This window comes from Microcaecilia unicolor, chromosome 5, assembly GCF_901765095.1.
Source record: "Microcaecilia unicolor chromosome 5, aMicUni1.1, whole genome shotgun sequence".
Lineage (NCBI taxonomy): Eukaryota > Metazoa > Chordata > Amphibia > Gymnophiona > Siphonopidae > Microcaecilia > Microcaecilia unicolor.
Window position 1 is genome coordinate 99,873,292 of NC_044035.1, and position 18,406 is coordinate 99,891,697.

The 18,406-nt window shown below is 49.0% G+C and overlaps 1 protein-coding gene across 1 annotated transcript in view; it reads left to right on the forward strand.

The window, feature by feature from the left end:
- REEP3 (receptor accessory protein 3) overlaps positions 1–18,406 on the forward strand; it is a 203,091-nt gene that overhangs the window by 139,588 nt on the left and 45,097 nt on the right. The window contains exon 5 of the mRNA XM_030203126.1: positions 14,869–14,982. Coding sequence (XP_030058986.1) covers positions 14,869–14,982 — 114 coding nt within the window. The remainder of the gene's footprint in view (positions 1–14,868; positions 14,983–18,406) is intronic.

Consider the following 18,406-nt stretch of genomic DNA (forward strand, 5'->3'; position numbering starts at 1 on the left):
CTCCCCAGTGGCAACCTCCTGTTTCTGCATGGGCCAGACATGGCAGAAGGAAGGTCCTGTGGGTCGCTGTAGGCAGCTTGACTTAATTTCTTCTGCCTGATGGCCAGCTTGGTGTGACACCCCCTGTAGCCATGGAGGGTCCCTGAGGTCTGGGACATACGTTGGTCTCTGTTCACACCAAGAGGCCAGGGCAGCAGAGTGAGGACATAGATGCAGAATGGGCCCTCGGTCTGTTAGTTTCCTTCCTGGAGAATCCCTGAGAACTTGGAGGATGATGGCCCTTTGGGAGGCTGCCTGTCCAAGCGAGGGAGATCTCCCCCCAGGAGAGGAGGAAGATTCTGCAATAATACACTTGTTCTAGAGGGAGGAGCTTTGTCACCTGATTAACTCAGTGGTTTCAGCCCTAAGAATTGCTGCAGCACCTGAGGCAGAAGCTGTGGATGGGGACCCTATACTTAGGGAGGCTTATAAAGCCCCTCAAGCTACCTTCTTCCTTAAGGCTCTCTCCCAGATTGTGTTAACTGGAGTGGTAGGCACCAAAAGGAATTCTGAGGGTGTACCATGGTACTGGGCAGGCTGTATCCTTTACCTCACATGGACTTGGGAGGCTCTTTTGCCTGCCCAAGGTAGATGCCCTGATCTCGGCAGAAATAAAAGACAATAATCTCAGTAGAAGGGAGGTTCAGCCTGAAAGATGGCGATGATCAGAAGGAGCAACTGCTAAAGGTGATGTTTGTTGCTTTAGCAATGGGGATTCAGGCCTTTTCTGTGTGTGGTGGTGGTGGGGGTGGGGGAGGGTGGCGGGCACATAGGCTATGTGGTCTGTACTCTTTTCAAATTGCAAATGGTGTCACTCTTTCTAGAAGAGAAGAAAGAGATCTAGTAAAGCTAATGCTAGCACACCAAATTATGGTAGCTAATCATGAAAGGAGTAACACCATTTGCAATGGATTAGGTAACCATTAAACTTCTCTATTGTGGTAAATTGGATATTGATACATGCCTCTGATGTAGGCTTTAGCCAAAACATGACCACATTGGGCTGCTTTTTAAAAATAAAGTAGCCATTACAATACTGCTGTGGGCTGTGTTTGATTTCAACTCCCTTTTGTCTTTAGCTCCTGGGAGACTGCGGTATTAGAGTATTTCTGGGCTCCATTTGTTCTCTCTTTGAGCCTTATATTGTAAATAGCATATTATTGAGGGGTTGTTAATATATTCTGCATTGGTTCCCTAAAGGAGTTTAAATTTGTAAGCTTATCCATTACATTGAGGTACTTTGGTTCAGAGTGCACCAGCCCCTATACTGGTGATGTCACTGGAAGAGTTAAGGTTCTCTACCTCTGTCTGCAGGTAGGCGGACACAAGTCGTTAATCTTGACTGGTCTAGCAGGGTTTTTTTTAAAATGGAAAGTAACAGGTGTTTATAAATGTCACCTTAAGGTCTTACAAGGTTAGGTTATATGTAATTAAATTTTTGTGCATAATCCAAAAAAGCTGATTATGAAAGTGTAAAAACAATTTCTTATTGAGCTCTGAATCAGATTTTTTTACTTTGTTTATTGAAGATTTTGTCATTTACAATTAGACAAACCAAGTCCACTTTCGCTTAAATACAAGAAAAAGGGAAATCATCAAACCTAACAAATATTAATAAAACTTACATCCTTTCCTTTCATCTTAATCCAGAAAAACAAGGTTTTAAAGGGGGTGGGGGGGGGGGGGGGGGGGGGGTGGGGGGTGGAAGAGTTACAATGAAGAAATATTATCCAAGGACAAGCAGGCCGCCTTATTCTCACATCTGGGTGATGTCATCTGACGGATCCCAGTGCAGATGCTGTCTAGGAGCATCCCACCAAACATGCGCTTGGTGCCTTCCCGCCTGACGCGTGAGCGTGGGTCCTTCAATCTTGTTTTTTCTGTGGAGCTGAGAGGACGTGTTCATGTGTTTTCTCCTTGTTCTGTACTGATTTTTGCGGTGCCTTCGCGAGCGGGTTTATTCTTCTTTATTTTGATCCTAATTTTTCTCATTTGATTTTAATCAAGCCCCTTTTATTTCTTAGGGTTTTTTCGGCCTTTATGTTTTCTTTGTTTTTTGGGTGTGGCTGTCTGGTTTAGGCCACAGTCTCAACCTCAATTTGAATGCTGACCCTTTTTGAGAGTTCAAGATTGAGGAGTTTAATTTGGCTGGGATTTTTTTTTTGATATCACAGAAGACCCCCAGTGACTTAAGAGGTGCGCCCAATGTAAATGGATGAATTCTGCCACAGACCCACACTCTTGGTGCTTTGACCCAGATCATGTCCCCTCTGATTGTGATCTCTGTTTAAAAATGCAGGTGAGAAATCAGTGGGTGCGACTGGCTCAAAGAGAACAACTTTTTCATTTCTCGAAGGCCGTAACATCGATTTCAGCACCAGCGGCATCGACCTCCATCACTCAGCGTCCACTGGGAGTGCACCAGCATCGAGGTGGTCTCCACCTGTCTCAACACCGGGTGCTGATAGCAGGCCCCAGGACCGGTCAGCATCGGACTCAACACTGATGACGTGCATGGGTTTGGCAGCCTCCCCATGGGCACTGGGAGATCGAGGTTCTATGCATCGAGGGAAGCCCAAGAAGCATAAGCACTGGTCTGCTCAATGCATGGTACCAGGAGTACTGGGACATTGGATCCTCTGATGTCCGATAATTGCCGGGAGGAGCTCTACCTCTCCTTAGAAGAGATGCCGGTGAGCAAGTCATCAAGCGACCTGGTCCCCTCCACCAGTTCTGCACCAGCGCCTCTTCCCCAGCTCTCATGCCTTTGCTGATGCCCATCTTTGAGTGGTTCTGGAGCATGTTCCAAGAGGAGCTGGTGCAGTTACTGCATGGGCTTCCCGCTCAGGCATCGAGGGCGCTTTCGCCACCAGCGGAACAGCCCCAGGCCCTCTCCGGGGCTCCATCGGTGCCGGTGTCCAGATCATCAATGCAGGCTCCTCAAAGGGTGTTGACATCTGGACATACAGTACCGCTTTCAACATCAGGGGAGGAAGTGTCCCCAGAATCTGGGAGTAGGGCTGTACCTTGGGGCTCTTTGGGGCACGGACCTTGCTCCACCAGGCCGAGGTCGGTGCAGACTCGTTCAGCTGCCTCCGAGTATGCAGAAGAGTCTGATTGGAACCGCTCTTGGGAGTCAGATGAGGATCCAGATTACTTCTCAGAGGAGGAGTCATGTGGTATACCATCTGATCTTTCTTCTCCACCAAAGGCGCTGTTTCACCGGATTTGTGAGCTAGATGGCTGCGGCCATCCCAAAGTTGGAGTTGGAGGAGGAGGAGCCTAGGGTGGAAATGTCTGTCCTGGGCTGTATGTCTCCTCCTAAGGAAGGGGTAACTGTTCCATTGCACCCTATCCTTAAGGACGAAGAACTGGGAGTCTCCCTTCACAGTGCAGGTTGCACCTGGAAGGTAGATATGCATTATAGTATACAGAAGGCTTCCGGATTTGAGAGGACACAGTTGCCTCACCACTCCGTGGTGGTTGAATCCACTCTCAAACGGGCCAAAGTTCTTGGTTTCATGCCTCGATGTCCCCAGGACAAGAGGCCAGAATCTTGGATTCATTTGGGAAAAAGACTTTTCAGGCCTCAATGCTTGTTGCCCTCATCCATTCTTACCAGCGCTACATGAACCTTTACTTGGAGTCTCTGGTGAATAGTACACTGACTCTGGCGGACTCTCTCCCCCTTCAAAGTAGTTTGCAGAGTTTCAGCTGGCCAACAAGCAGATGGATTGTAGGCATTATCTGGTCAGGGGCACCTAGGATACTTTTGATGTTGTGTCCAGACTCTCTGGAATGGGTGTGGAGATGCACAGTCTCTCTTGGCTGTGTGTCTTGTTTGTAGGGCACTCCCTTCTTGCCTCTAAAAGAAAGCTGAACAGAAAAGACTAGAAAAATGCAAGCCTTTCTGGCAAAGGGAAAACACTTGAGTTCAGTTTGTCTCTTTTATAATAATGCTAAAATTTATTAGAGTAAATAATTGATTTTATTTTCCTTATACTGAAATTTGGACTGATATAAATAAGAATTCAATTTTCTGTAATACTGGGATAAAAGAATTTTTATTGTAACCAATCTGTCTCTCTGTGTTTTCCCTTTGGAAGCTGTCAGACTACTGAAGCTTAGTTTCTCCAATCACTTAATGCCTTATATTTTCTCTCTTACCTATCTGGTATTCAACTCTAACCTCTAAGGTCACCTTCATATAATTGTTTCTTTGGTATTTTTCTTAAATATTCATCATTTGCCCTTTGTCCTCTTTACCTATCACTCTTTATGGTCCTTCACTGAAAATGTCCCTATATTGTGTTTAAACCTGTTTGACACAAACAGACACTTGTTAAAGTTTATAGCCCCTTACGAGGGTTAAGCAAGCCTGTCTATAGTCTGTGAGAAAACCAAGACACAAGCAAGCTAATTGCCCTACTAAATAAAAAAAAGGAATGTTATACAAAGCTGACTGATCTGAAAAACCAAACAGCTCTATACAGACTCTTGAACCAGCAGTTCAAGAGAGATTGGCAGACATGTCGTGCTGAAGGAATTTGATTGGAGAGAAGGTGGACGAGGTTGCTGACCTCATTAGGAAACATACAGATACTATCCACACTCTGTCTCGGCATCCTCCATCTGCATCTTCTCCAACAAGAAGATTTTCCAGCGGGCCTAGGTAGCGACCGTGCATAAGTATTGCCATACAGTGACAGACCGAAGGTCCATTAAGCCCAGCATCCTGGTTCTAACAGTGGCCAATCCAGATCACAAGTACCCTATTACTCGCAAAGGCGTAGCCTCCTGCTTATTCTGCTCAGGTGACTCAGGTCCAGTTTTCCAGGCCTTGCCAGCCCCATCCTCAGAAGTCCCAGCCGCCTCCCCAGTCAAAGCAGGGCACAGGCTTTTGACTGGGCCAGCAGAGCATAGCCACTCAATGAGTATCCGTCTCGGACGGCTTACCATTCAGAGGAAGACTCACTTTTTACCAACACAAAATGCCCCTTGTAACTGCTGACCGGTGGGCTTTTCAAATAGTTTGTCTCGGGTATGCACTGAATAGGCATCAAAAACTACCAAATTGCCCACCATGAGTGTCTTTTATCAGCTCTCGGCACAAGCAGGTATGTGTAGAGATCGCCACCATTCTACAGGCCTGAATGGTCGAACCCGTGCTACCAGGGGAAGAAGGGAAGGGATTCTATTCCTTGTGATCAGAAAAATGGGGATTCCGGCCCATTCTAGACCTAAGGGCTTTGAACAAATTTCTGATTAGGAAAAGTTCAGGATGATTTCCCTGGCAGCCTTTTTCCTCTAATTCAGGAAAACGACTGGCTATGCTTTCTGGACTTAAAGGATGCCTATTCTCACATTTTGTTACTTCCACATCACAGGAAGTATCTCAGATTTTGTGTGGGGAAATACCACTTCCTGTATCATGTTCTGCCATTTGCCCTGGCATCTGCCCCCAGAGCATTTACCAAGTGTCTGGCAGTAGTCGCAGCGTTTCTACACAGACTGGGGGTGTATGTGTTTCCGTACCTGGATGATTGGCTGGTCAAGTGTACATCTCCGGAAGGAGTCCATTTGCTTAACTATTCAGGTGCTGAAGCTTCTGGGGTTTATCATCAACTACCCCAACTCCCAGCTACATCCAGTTTGACGATTGGAATACATAGCCTTGCTCCATACAGTGCAGACTTGAGCCCTCCTTCCTCAGGTGAGAGCGAATACCTTAGTAACGCTTGCCTTGCAGGTCCACAGCAGCCAACAGGTTTCAGCTTGGCAAATGTTGAGATTGATGGGACACATGGCCTCAACAGTCCATGTCACTCCCATGGCATGGCTCCACTTGAGTGGCCCAGTGGACCTTAGCTTCTCAGTGGTCTCAGGAACTGGGAACCTAGCAGATGTCATTAGCATTTCCTCGGAGCTGGCCCACACCTTTCTCTGGTGGACCATCGGGTCCAATTTGACCCCGGGATGTCCATTCCAAATTCCCCTAACTTGAAAGGTGTTGACAATGGATACGTCCAGTTCCACATCAATCTTATCAAGCTCCAGGCCATTTGGAACACTGTGAAGGCTTTCAGAGATTGGCTCCAGAACCAAATTGTTCACATTCAAACAGATAACCAGGTTGCAATGTTTTATGTTGACAAGCAGGGGTGTACGGGTTCTTACACCTTGTATCAGGAAGTGATCGATATGTGGCAGTGGGCTCTGCTTCACAATATATACCTCTGTGCCACTTACCTGCCTGGCAAGAGCAACTGCCTGGCAGACAGACTGAGTAGGATATTGCAATCACACAAGTGCTCTCAATATTGGCATAGCCCGGAAGATCTTCTGAGTGTGGGTCACCCCCTCGGTGGATCTTTTCACCACTCATCTGAGCAACAGAGTTCTTAAGTTCTGCTCCAGGTTTGAGTCACATGGCAAACTAGGGTCAGATGCCTTTCTCCTGCATTGGGAACAAGGGCTGTTGTATTTGTATCCTCTCATACCTCTCATAGAGAAGACTTTACTGAAACTCAAGCAAGACTAGGAAACCATGCTTCTGATCGCAGATCTGTTTCCCTCCTCTTCTGGAGTTGTTCTGTGAAGATCCGTGGAGATTGGACTGTTCTCCGTCCCTTTTCAGCAGAACGAGGGTTCCCTTCTGCATCCCAGCCTCAAATCTCTGGCCTTCACGACTTAGATGATGTTGAGGGCATAGAACTAGAACCCTTGGGATTGCCTGAGGCTGTCTTCCTTGTCTTTCTGGCTTCCAGGAAAGATTGTGCCAAGAGATGTGGAGGAGGTTTACCGTCTGGTGTGAGGACAAGAGGAGGTTTTCTGTCTGGTGTGAGGACAAGGCCTTGGATCCCTTCTCTTGCCCTACACAAAAACTACTTGAGTACCTCCTGCACCTGTCTGGTTTAAAAATCAATTCTGTAAGGGTTCATCTCAGTGCAGTTGGCACTTATCACCATGTGGGAGGCAAGTCCATCTCTGTACAGCCTTTAGTTGTTTGCTTCATGAGAGTTTGTTTGCTAGCAAAGCCCCCCTAACAAATCTTCCAATATGTGGTGAGATCTCAACAGTCCTCACCCAGCTGATGAAAGGTTCAATTCCTGTCATCTGAAGTTTTTGGCCTGTGTTTCTGGTGGTGGTCACTTTAGCTCACAGTCAGTGAGCTCCAGGCCCTGGTAGCTCATTCTCTGTATTCTAAGTTTCATCACAACAGGGTAGTTTTCTGCATGCACCCTAAGTTCCTTCATAAGGTAATGTCGGGGTTCCATCTTAACCATTTAATTGTTCTACTAACATTTTTCCCAAAACCTCATGCCCGTCCTGGTTGAAAGTGTACTGTATACTTTAGACTGCATGCGAGCCTTAGCCTTCTACCTGGAGTGGACTCAAGCCCATAGGCAGTCCACCCTGATTTTTTCTTCTTTTAGACTCCAACAGAATAGGGGTGGCTATCGGCAAATGCACACTTTCAAATTGGATAGTAGATTGCATCTAAGAACATAAGAGTAGCCATACTGGGTCAGACTAACGGTCCATCTAGCTCAGTATTCTGTTTCCAAACAGTGGCCAAGTTAGGCACACCAGAGCCGAGCTTAACACAAAATTCTTCAGCGCAAGTGCCAACAAAAAGTACCTGGCAGAAACCCAAATCATGGCAACAATACATGCCACAAATCCCAGGGCAAGCAGTTGGTTCCCCATGTCTGTCTCCTTTGCTTATGTGCAGGTTGGGCTGACTCTTGAGGGTCATGTCACTGCTCACAATGTCAGAGCCATGGCTGCATTGGTAGCCTGTGTGAGATCAGCCTTCATAGAGGAGATTTGCAGGACTGCAATGTGGTCTTCAGTTCACCCATTTACATCCCACTACTATCTTGATCAGTATACCCAATGTGACAGTTGGTTCGGTCAGACAGTTCTGCAGAATTTGTTTGGTGTCTAGTATCCAATTGCACCCTTCTACATCCTATTTTATACTGTTTCGGGCTACACTTACATTGCTAATATATATCTAGCTTCAGGTTGATTGAAGTTTTGATCTTGATGTTTCGAGACTTGATTATTCTAGCTTTCTTGTTTTCGGTGAGCCTGGTAGCTAGGTATTCCTAGATTCTTAAATACCCTCCTACCTCCCCTAGGTGTTGAATTTAGTTATATGCTGTCTTTTTGCTTTTTGACTTGACTGGAGGACCCGCGCTCAACACTGCGTGCAGGAAGGCACAAGCACATGCACAGTGGGATGCTGCTAGAAACGTCTACATTACTTGCTAGTCAGCGTCTGCACCTGGGTCTATCAGATGATGTTGCTCAGATGTGGGAATAAGCAGCCTGCTGTCCTCAGAGAACATCTGCTACAGGTAAGTATCTTTGCTATATAAGAAAAGAAAAATAAGTAGCTCTAATGGTAAATTATTGACCCAAATATAATTTTATTACCCACCCAACCTTGTGATTAGCAAACCTACTGACTATTAACACCTTCTTTATTAACTAGCTGTTCTCATACTCTGAAAAATTACCCAAATCGTATAGGATAAAAAAAAAAACATAGTCCTTACTTTGAAAATTAAGTATCTCCTAGGTTCTCCGAGGACAAGCAGGCTGCTTGTTCTCACGACTGGGTTGACGTCCACGGCAGCCCCCACCAACCGGAAGAAACTTCGCGGGCGGTCTCGCACGCAGGGCACGCCCACCGTGCATGCGCGGCCGTCTTCCTGCCCGTGCGCGACCGTTCCCGCGCAGTTTTTTTCTATTCCGCGCTGGAGAGAGACGTGTTCCCGTCTCTCTCTTAGTCAACCCCGGAAACCGGATTGCAGCCTAGCCGCGGTTTTTCTTTGTTAAACGTACGCGTTTGCGTGTTATTTTAAAAAAAAAGAAAAAAAAGAAAAAAGAGTTGTCCTCGTCGTTTTTAGCTGCGAGGGTGCTTCGTCGCGGCCTTGTGGCCGCGCAGTCGTTTCTTCTTTTCGGGTGTGCTTTTCACCACCACCATCGCCAATTTTGACTTCGCCGACGCGATTTTTACGTCGATGTCCTCGAAGGTCCCGAGTGCATTCAAAAAGTGTGGTTGGTTCGGCCGGCAGATCTCGCAGACCGATACCCACGCTTGGTGTCTCCAGTGCCTTGGCCCGGAGCATAATTCCAAGACGTGCACCTTGTGTCTCGGCTTAAGGAAGCAGACACAGGTGGCGAGGCAAGGTCTGTGGGACCGTCTTTTTGGAACTTGCGCCTGCCCTTCAACGTCGACGGCTGGTCTTCGGTACCGATGTCGACGTAGTCGGCGCCGACTCTGGCACCGACCCCAGGAGTACAGGTACCTTTGGCCCGCCGGCCTGCCGGTGACGGCGGGGGTGAGCGGCCGCGCGGGCAGTCTGCCCCGGCCACTCCCTCTGCCCAGGACCATCAGGACCGAACCCTGTTGGATCCGATTCCTCGAGGCCGGGGGGGCTCCACCTCCTCCTCGTCTCTTCCGCCGAGCGCTGATGACGGGCATCGAAAGAAAGCAAAGAAGCACCGTCATCGGTCGCCCACGGCGCACGGGACTGCTAGCTCCGGTACTTTGAGGGACGACTCGACGCCCAGGAAGTGGCAGTGCCGGGAGGAGCGTTCCCCCTCTGTCGAAGAGGTGTCGCTGCGTCAGTCCGCGGGTACCTCGGTACCGTCTCCTGGACCCGAGCAGCTTCCGGCTCCGGCACCCACACCGGCCCCTCTGCCTTTCCTGACAGCGGGCCTTGACGAGTGCCTCCGAGCCAACCTTCCCGGGATCCTGGAAGGGCTGATGTGCCAGGCTCTGCCGGCACCGGGGGTGCTTGCGCCCCCGGCGCCGTTGATGGAGGCGCTGATGGGCTTTGGCCCGATGCTGAGGCCTCCGACGCCGCTTGCGGCCCCGGTTTTGACCGCCACGCAGGTGGAGTCCCCGTCGATGTCGATGGAGGGAGCTTCGTCCCCGCCGGCGCGGGAGTCTACCACTCGACGCCATCATCGAGGACGTGGTAACTCGCAGTCGAGACAGGCCCGGTTGAGGTCTGAGATGAGAGAGCTCATGTCCGACACCGAGGAGGAGGCCTCGTGGGGGGAGGAGGAGGACCCCAGATATTTCTCCTCAGAGGAGTCTGTGGGCATTCCCTCTGACCCTACTCCTTCACCGGAGAGGAAGCTCTCGCCTCCTGAGACCCTCTCCTTTGCCTCTTTTGTCAGGGATATGTCCATCTGCATTCCCTTTCCCGTGGTTACTGTGGATGAGCCGAGGATGGAGATGCTCGAAGTCCTCGACTATCCATCACCACCTAGAGAGTCTTCCACGGTACCGTTGCACAATGCCCTTAAGGAGACGCTGCTTCGGAACTGGTTGAAGCCACTATCTAATCCCACCATCCCCAAGAAAGCGGAGTCCCAATACAGGATCCACTCGGACCCAGAGTTGATGCGGCCTCAATTGCCTCATGACTCGGCGGTCGTGGACTCTGCTGTCAAGAGAGCACGAAGTTCGAGGGATACCACCTCGGCGCCCCCTGGGCGGGAGTCTCGCACTCTGGACTCGTTTGGGAGGAAGGCCTACCAATCTTCCATGCTCATGACCCGCATCCAATCATACCAGCTCTACACGAGCATCCACATGTGGAACAATGTGAGGCAACTGGCGGACCTGGTCGACAAGCTCCCTCCGGAGCAGTCCAGGCCTTTTCAGGAGGTGGTCAGGCAGCTGAAGGCGTGCAGAAAGTTCCTGTCCAGGGGTATCTGACACCTGTGATGTGGCATCTCGAGCTGCGGCCCAAGGTATAGTGATGCGCAGACTCTCATGGCTGCGTGCCTCTGACCTGGACAACTACACCCAGCAGCGGCTGGCGGATGTCCCTTGCCGGGGGGATAACATTTTTGGCGAGAAGGTCGAGCAGTTGGTGGACCAACTACACCAGCGGGAAACCGCTCTCGACAAGCTCTCCCACCGGGCGCCTTCAGCATCCACCTCTGCAGGTGGACGTTTTTCCCGGGCCCGGCAGGCTGCACCCTATGCCTACAGCAAGCGTAGGTACACCCAGTCGGCCCGAAGGCCTCAGGCACAGGGACAGTCCCAGCATGCTTGTTCCCGTCGTCAGCGTGCGCCTAAGCAGCCCCCTGCGCATCCACAGCAAAAGCAGGGGACGGGCTTTTGACTGGATCCATGGGAACATAGCCGCCATCAAAGTATCCGTACCGGACGACCTGCCAGTCGGGGGGAGGTTGAAAGTTTTTCACCAAAGGTGGCCTCTTATAACCTCCGACCAGTGGGTTCTCCAAATATTGCGGTGCGGATACACCCTGAATTTGATTTCCACTCTGCCAAATTGCCCACCGGGAGCCCAATCCTTCAGCTCCCATCACAAGCAGGTACTTGCAGAGGAACTCTCCGCCCTTCTCAGCGCCAATGCGGTCGAGCCCGTGCCACCCGGGCAGGAAGGGCAGGGATTCTATTCCAGGTACTTCCTTGTGGAAAAGAAAACAGGGGGGATGCGCCCCATCCTAGACCTGAGAACAAATATCTGGTCCGAGAAAAGTTCAGGATGCTTTCCTTGGGCACCCTTCTACCCATGATTCAGAAAGACGATTGGCTATGTTCCCTGGATTTAAAGGACGCTTACACTCATATCCCGATACTGCCAGCTCACAGACAGTATCTCCGATTCCGTCTGGGGACACGGCACTTTCAGTATTGTGTGCTGCCCTTTGGGCTCGCCTCTGCACCATGGGTGTTCACGAAGTGTCTTGTGGTGGTTGCGGCGTATCTATGCAAGCTGGGGGTGCACGTGTTCCCGTATCTTGACGATTGGCTGGTCAAGAGCACCTCAGAGGCAGGAGCTCTTCGGTCCATGCAGTGCACTATTCACCTTCTGGAGCTGCTGGGGTTTGTGATAAATTACCCGAAGTCCCATCTCCAGCCAGTCCAATCTCTGGAATTCATAGGAGCTCTGCTGAATTCTCAGATGGCTCAGGCCTTTCTTCCCAAAGCGAGGGCGCAGAATCTCCTGTCCCTCACTTCCCAGACCAGAGCGTCTCAGCAGGTCACAGCTCGGCAGATGTTGAGACTCCTGGGCCATATGGCCTCTATGGTTCATGTGACTCCCATGGCTCGCCTTCACATGAGATCTGCTCAATGGACCCTAGCTTCCCAGTGGTGCCAAGCCACTGGGAATCTAGAAGATGTCATCCGCCTGTCCATCAGTTGCCGCAATTCGCTGCACTGTTGGACGATTTGGACCAATTTGACCCTGGGACGTCCATTCCAAATTCCGCAGCCCACGAAGGTGCTGACGACGGATGCATCTCGCCTGGGATGAGGAGCTCATGTCGATGGGCTCCACACCCAGGGAGTGTGGTCCCTCCAGGAACAAGATCTTCAGATCAGCCTCCTGGAGCTCTGAGCGGTCTGGAACGCACTGAAGGCCTTCAGGGATCGGCTGTCCTACCAAATCATCCAAATTCGGACAGACAATCAGGTTGCAATGTATTACATCAACAAACAGAGGGGCACCGGATCTCGCCCCCTGTGTCAGGAAGCCGTCAGGATATGGCGTTGGGCTTGCCAGTTTGGCATGCTTCTCCAAGCCACATACCTGGCAGGCGTAAACAACAGTCTGGCCGACAGGCTGAGCAGAGTCATGCAACCGCACGCGTGGTCGCTCCATTCCAGAGTGGTACGCAAGATCTTCCGAGAGTGGGGCACCCCCTCGGTGGACCTTTTTGCCTCTCATACCAACCACAAGCTGTTTCTATTCTGTTCCAGACTACAGGCGCACGGCAGACTGGTGTCGGATGCCTTTCTCCTCCATTGGGGGACCGGCCTCCTGCATGCTTATCTTCCCATACCTTTGGTGGGGAAGACCTTGCTGAAGCTCAAGCAAGACCACGGCACCATGATTCTGATAGCGCCTTTTTGGCCCCGTCAGATCTGGTTCCCTCTACTTCTGGAGTTGTCCTCCGAAGAACTGTGGAGATTGGAGTGTTTTCCGACTCTCATTTCGCAGAACGACGGAGCGCTTCTGCACCCCAACCTTCAGTGTCTGGCTCTCACGGCCTGGATGTTGAGGGCGTAGATTTTGCTTCGTTGGGTTTGTCTGAGGGTGTCTCCCGTGTCTTGCTTGCCTCTAGAAAGGATTCCACTAAAAAGAGTTACTTTTTCAAGTGGAGGAGGTTTGTCGTTTGGTGTGAGAGCAAGGCCATAGAACCTCGTTCTTGTCCTGCACAGAACCTGCTTGAATACCTTCTGCACTTATCAGAGTCTGGTCTCAAGACCAACTCAGTAAGGAATCACCTTAGTGCGATTAGTGCTTACCATTATTGTGTAGAGGGTAAAGCCATCTCTGGATCGAGCCTTTAGTCGTTCGATTCATGAGAGGCTTGCTTTTGTCAAGGCCCCCTGTCAAGCCTCCTGCAGTGTCATGGGATCTCAACGTCGTCCTCACCCAGCTGATAAAGCCTCCTTTTGAGCCACTGAATTCTTGCCATCTGAAGTACTTGACCTGGAAGGTCATTTTCTTGGTGGCAGTTACTTCAGCTCATAGTCAGTGAACTGCATGCCCTGGTAGCTCATGCTCCTTATACCAAATTTCATCATAACAGAGTAGTACTCCGCACTCAACCTAAGTTCCTGCCAAAGGTGGTGTCGGAGTTCCATCTTAACCAGTCAATTGTCTTGCCAACATTCTTTCCCAGACTGCATACCTGCCCTGCTGAACGTCAGTTGCACACATTGGACTGCAAGCGAGCGTTGGCCTTCTATCTGGAGCGGACACAGCCCCACAGACAGTCCGCCCAGTTGTTTATTTTTTTCGACCCCGATAGGAAGGGGGTCGCTGTCGGGAAATGCACCATCTCCAATTGGCTAGCAGATTGCATTTCCTTCACTTACGCCCAGGCTGGGCTGGCTCTTGAGGGTCATGTCACGGCTCATAGTGTTAGAGCCATGGCAGCGTCGGTGGCCCACTTGAAGTCAGCCACTATTGAAGAGATTTGCAAAGCTGTGACGTGGTCATCGGTCCACACATTCACATCACATTACTGCCTCCAGCAGGATACCTGACGCGACAGTCGGTTCGGGCAGTCTGTGCTGCAGAATCTGTTTGGGGTGTAAATCCAACTCCACCCTCCAGGACCCGATTTATTCTGTTCAGGCTGCACTCTGTTAGTTGTTCTTCGTAGGTCAATTTCTGTTATGCCCTCGCCGTTGCGAGGTTCAGTTGACTTGGGTTCTTGTTTTGAGTGAGCCTGAGAGCTAGGGATACCCCAGTCGTGAGAACAAGCAGCCTGCTTGTCCTCAGAGAAAGCGAATGATACATACCTGTAGCAGGTGTTCTCCGAGGACAGCAGGCTGATTGTTCTCACCTAGCCTCCCTCCTCCCCTTTGGAGTTGCATTTTACTCATTCCTTTGCTTGTCATTCAACTGAGCGGGAACGGTCGCGCACGGGTGGGAAGACGGCCGCGCATGCGCGGTGGGCGTGCCCTGCGTGCGGGACCGCCTGCAAAGCTTTCTTCCGGTCGGTGGGGGCTGCCGTGGACGTCAACCCAGTTGTGAGAACAATCAGCCTGCTGTCCTCGGAGAACACCTGCTACAGGTATGTATCATTCGCTATATTTTAAGAAAAATGTCATCCCTAAAGTTAGCTCTAGGGCATAATTTAAGAAACTTTCTGTGAGGTGAATCAGAATATGTTGATTAATGAAATGTTAATTTAAAAAATTGCACATGACTAAGATCATTGGTTATTTTTCAGTTTTTGTTTTAAACAAATTTATATGTGAATATTTGTGTAGTTCTTAAATTTTCGATTACAATTTTACCTTTACAGGAGATTGATGATTATATTGTGCAAGCCAAGGAGCGGGGTTATGAGACTATGGTTAACTTTGGAAAGCAGGGTATAAATTTAGCAGCAACTGCCGCTGTGACTGCTGCAGTGAAGGTAATGTTTGTTTTGTGCTAACAATCAATTTCCCAGTTTCATTGTGTTTCAGGGAAGAAGGAAAAAAAATGTATTATGAGATTAATTTTCAAAGTTGTGTCCACATGTAAATCAGTACTCTCTACCTGTGGAAATACGGTTTTATAAAATTGCTTCCTATATAGGCTGGTAAACGTATGTTTATACCGTAATTCCCCCCCCCCCCCCCCCCCCCCCCCCCAATTTTCAGGGCTGGAAAACCTTTTAAATTGAGTCTAACATGCAAAATTTTATTCCCCAATAATCACCCATCCCCAGCCATAACCCTGAGAAGAGGTAAGAAATGTTTGGTCATTCTGGGCAGGTGAAGAGTAGAGGAGAGAAATACTTTGGTACCCCTTCAGCCCTTTTTGTCTTCAGCCCTGTCAAGTAGCTCTCCTCACAGCACCTCAGGTTTGTTTGTTTGTTTTTTCTTCTGCCTACAGCTTCCTCTTCAGTCCTCCCTTCAACTCTGAGCACAAGAGACTGCCAGAAAGTTTAAAATCAAATATTACTGTTGCTTAGCAAGCCACAGTCTTTTCTCTTATTCTGCTTGACTTCTGCCCAGCAGAACCATGAGGTAGCAGTGATCCAGACCCCAATGTTCAAAAGTAAATGCGGGCACTAGAGTCCATTAGCGCCGCACTAGTGCCCGCATTTATCTGCGCAGAATGTTTAGAGGGACCTAGTGTGGGAAACGAGCGCACCAGGCATTAGCGCAGACAGCATGTAAATATAGTCAAGCTCATGTAAATGAGGTAATATTGTATTCCTCCCCAATCCACAGAAAAGAGCGCCTGAAACCAAACTGCCTTACCACTGCAAAAAATAACGCCAGGTTGGAGCAGGTGTTAGGATGTTGGAAGAGATGATTTCTCATGATTCTTTCTGCAAAATCTGCTGATGTTGATTGCTTTTGGAAGTAGATGGAAGCCCCTCCAAGCCCTTAAACGCTGGTCGTGAGAAATAGCAGACCCAAGTGAAAGCACACATTGACTTCTTTTTCCTGCGTCTAAATATAAGCATCAAAGCTAAAAAAAAAAAATTATACTTAGGCTGCAGAAAACAGATGCCAATGTGGGCTTACGTTTGGGTTGTACCAGGCATATGCACACCAGAGTCGAGCTTACCATGGAATTCTTCAGCGCATGCGCCAACAACAATCCTCCTGTGCCAAAGCACAGTCCTCATGCCGAACTCCCTAATGCTGTACACTATGAATGCATCTATATTTGCATCTCATTAGCGTTGAGCATTTTTCTTCTGTGCTGTTCTGGCGATATTTTTACAGCAGTATTCGGAGTAGCGCAGGAGGTTTGAGCATCAGGCCCCATTGAGCAAACCCAGTGCAGATAAACAGAGAGGAAAAAAGAGACCTGCTCTGTCAGCTGTAAGTAAACAAACCCACAGTGACCCTGCTGTCAGTAATGCTACTGTGAAGTTGGCCTCTAAAGCTTCCCTGAAACACAAATCTCCCCCTCTTACAGAGGGAATCTCCCTCCCACATGGCAGAAATCCAGTCAGGATAACAATACAAACATGTCATTTCTTAGTCCTGCAGTACAATTTACCTCTGTTTTTCCTGCTCAAAGTGATGCAAATTTAACTTTAATACAAATACATATTTAACTGTAATACAACGATCAATTCCTTGCACTGTTCTGAAACAGCACCAGAACAGCACAGAGCATTAACTCCCCAATGAACATCGCTAATAACATGCAAATTTAGGCGTGTTATTAGCATTGATCATCAGGGGAAAGTACGGGAGGATTGTGTCTGGGTATGCACTCGGGTACAATCCTCCTGCTCCTGTTTGTCAGGTCTGGGCTGTCAAAAGAAAGGCCGGACCTGTCAAACATTCAAGGGGGGGGGGGGGGAGGGCAGGAGGTCCGGTGGACCTCTAGCCCCCCCCCCAACAGAAAAGAGGGCTGGGGGTCACTGGACTTCCAGCCCACACCTAGTGGTGTATCGCACCCCTCCCCTGGTGGTCTAGCGGCCCTGAAACATCCCCCTGTACCTTAGATGCCGGAGGAGGGAGTAGCATTCCTTTCTCCTTCCAGCGCCGTCCCCAAAATGGTATTCATTAGGTGGGATATCCATGCCACATAAGGGAATGTATAGAAGCCTGGGCAGGGCACCACCATTTTAGAGGCAGTGCTGGAAGGAGGGGAGGGAGTGCTATTCCCTCCTCCAGCATCTAAGGTATGGGGAGAAGGGTTCAGGGCTGCTAGACCTCCAGCCCTCTTTTCTATTGCGGGAGAATTATGGGAGCTGGAAGTCCACTGGACCTCCAGCCCCCCCCCCCCCCCATGTCGGTGTCTGGGAGGGTGTGGAGGCTTGGGGGGGGGCACTAGGCCACTAGGGCCTTGCCTTTGAGGGGATCCTGGGTTCCACTGAACCCCCAGGACTGACGGTGGCAGCCCAGGCTGACTGGCATAGATGGGGAGTGAATTCGCCTTAACCCTAACACCAGCTGTGAGCTGGTATTGGATTAAGCTGCTATTCTGCCCATAAAGTCAGAGTGCAGTGCTCTGATTATATGGGCGGAATATAATTTAAATGAGCTCTGTGGTATTCCCTGGCACACTCGCACCAGACTCTCTGATCATGCCATGCTGGTAAATGCAGGCGGTAGTGGCCTCTAATGCTCGCATTTACCTTTGATCATCGGGTCCCAAATACTTTGTCCAAGGCAGTCCAGCAATTTTACAAGCTTCAGAGACTGCTGCATCTCCATAGTAAGTCTGTTCTCACACAGGAAACCCAGATACAAATGAATCTGTCTGGTCTCAGCTTCAATCCCCTCTTTCTCCAGTTACTTAGCTTAAATAATAAAAAAGCATGGTTAGACTATAATAACAATACAATATTGTTTCACATATTTATTTCAACAATTAAAAATGGTTGAACACTTCAGCAGTCTGTTGGCTGTCTTTGTTTTGGGTCACCAATTTCAGGCTTCCTAAAAATTGAAGTGCCTCCCATAATAGCCCACCCTAGAAAATCTAGTGTTTCTAATAATATCTTGGCTGATTATTAGAGAGAATATGGTAGTTTGTTTGCATTCATTTTTTCATGCTGTTTGGGAACATATTGCTGAGGGTGGGGCAGGACAGGGTAGGGTTTGGAATTGGACATATATTTTACATTTTGAAATTTACATGATTTTATTTTTAATCAGAAAAAGTATCTGCTCAATTAGTGTATATAAATTTGTGTGTTTGCATGTGTATATTTTTCCTAGGCTAATTCTCAGTGGATATATATGCATACTTTAATTTTGAAAATCCTGTAAAGTTTCTGAATTGAAGAGTATGCATATACTTTTCCTGGGTGCGGTCAGTTGTAAAATAATCCTCTGTAGGGGGTTATTTTATGCCTGTAGAAAGCTTTTTTTTTTTTT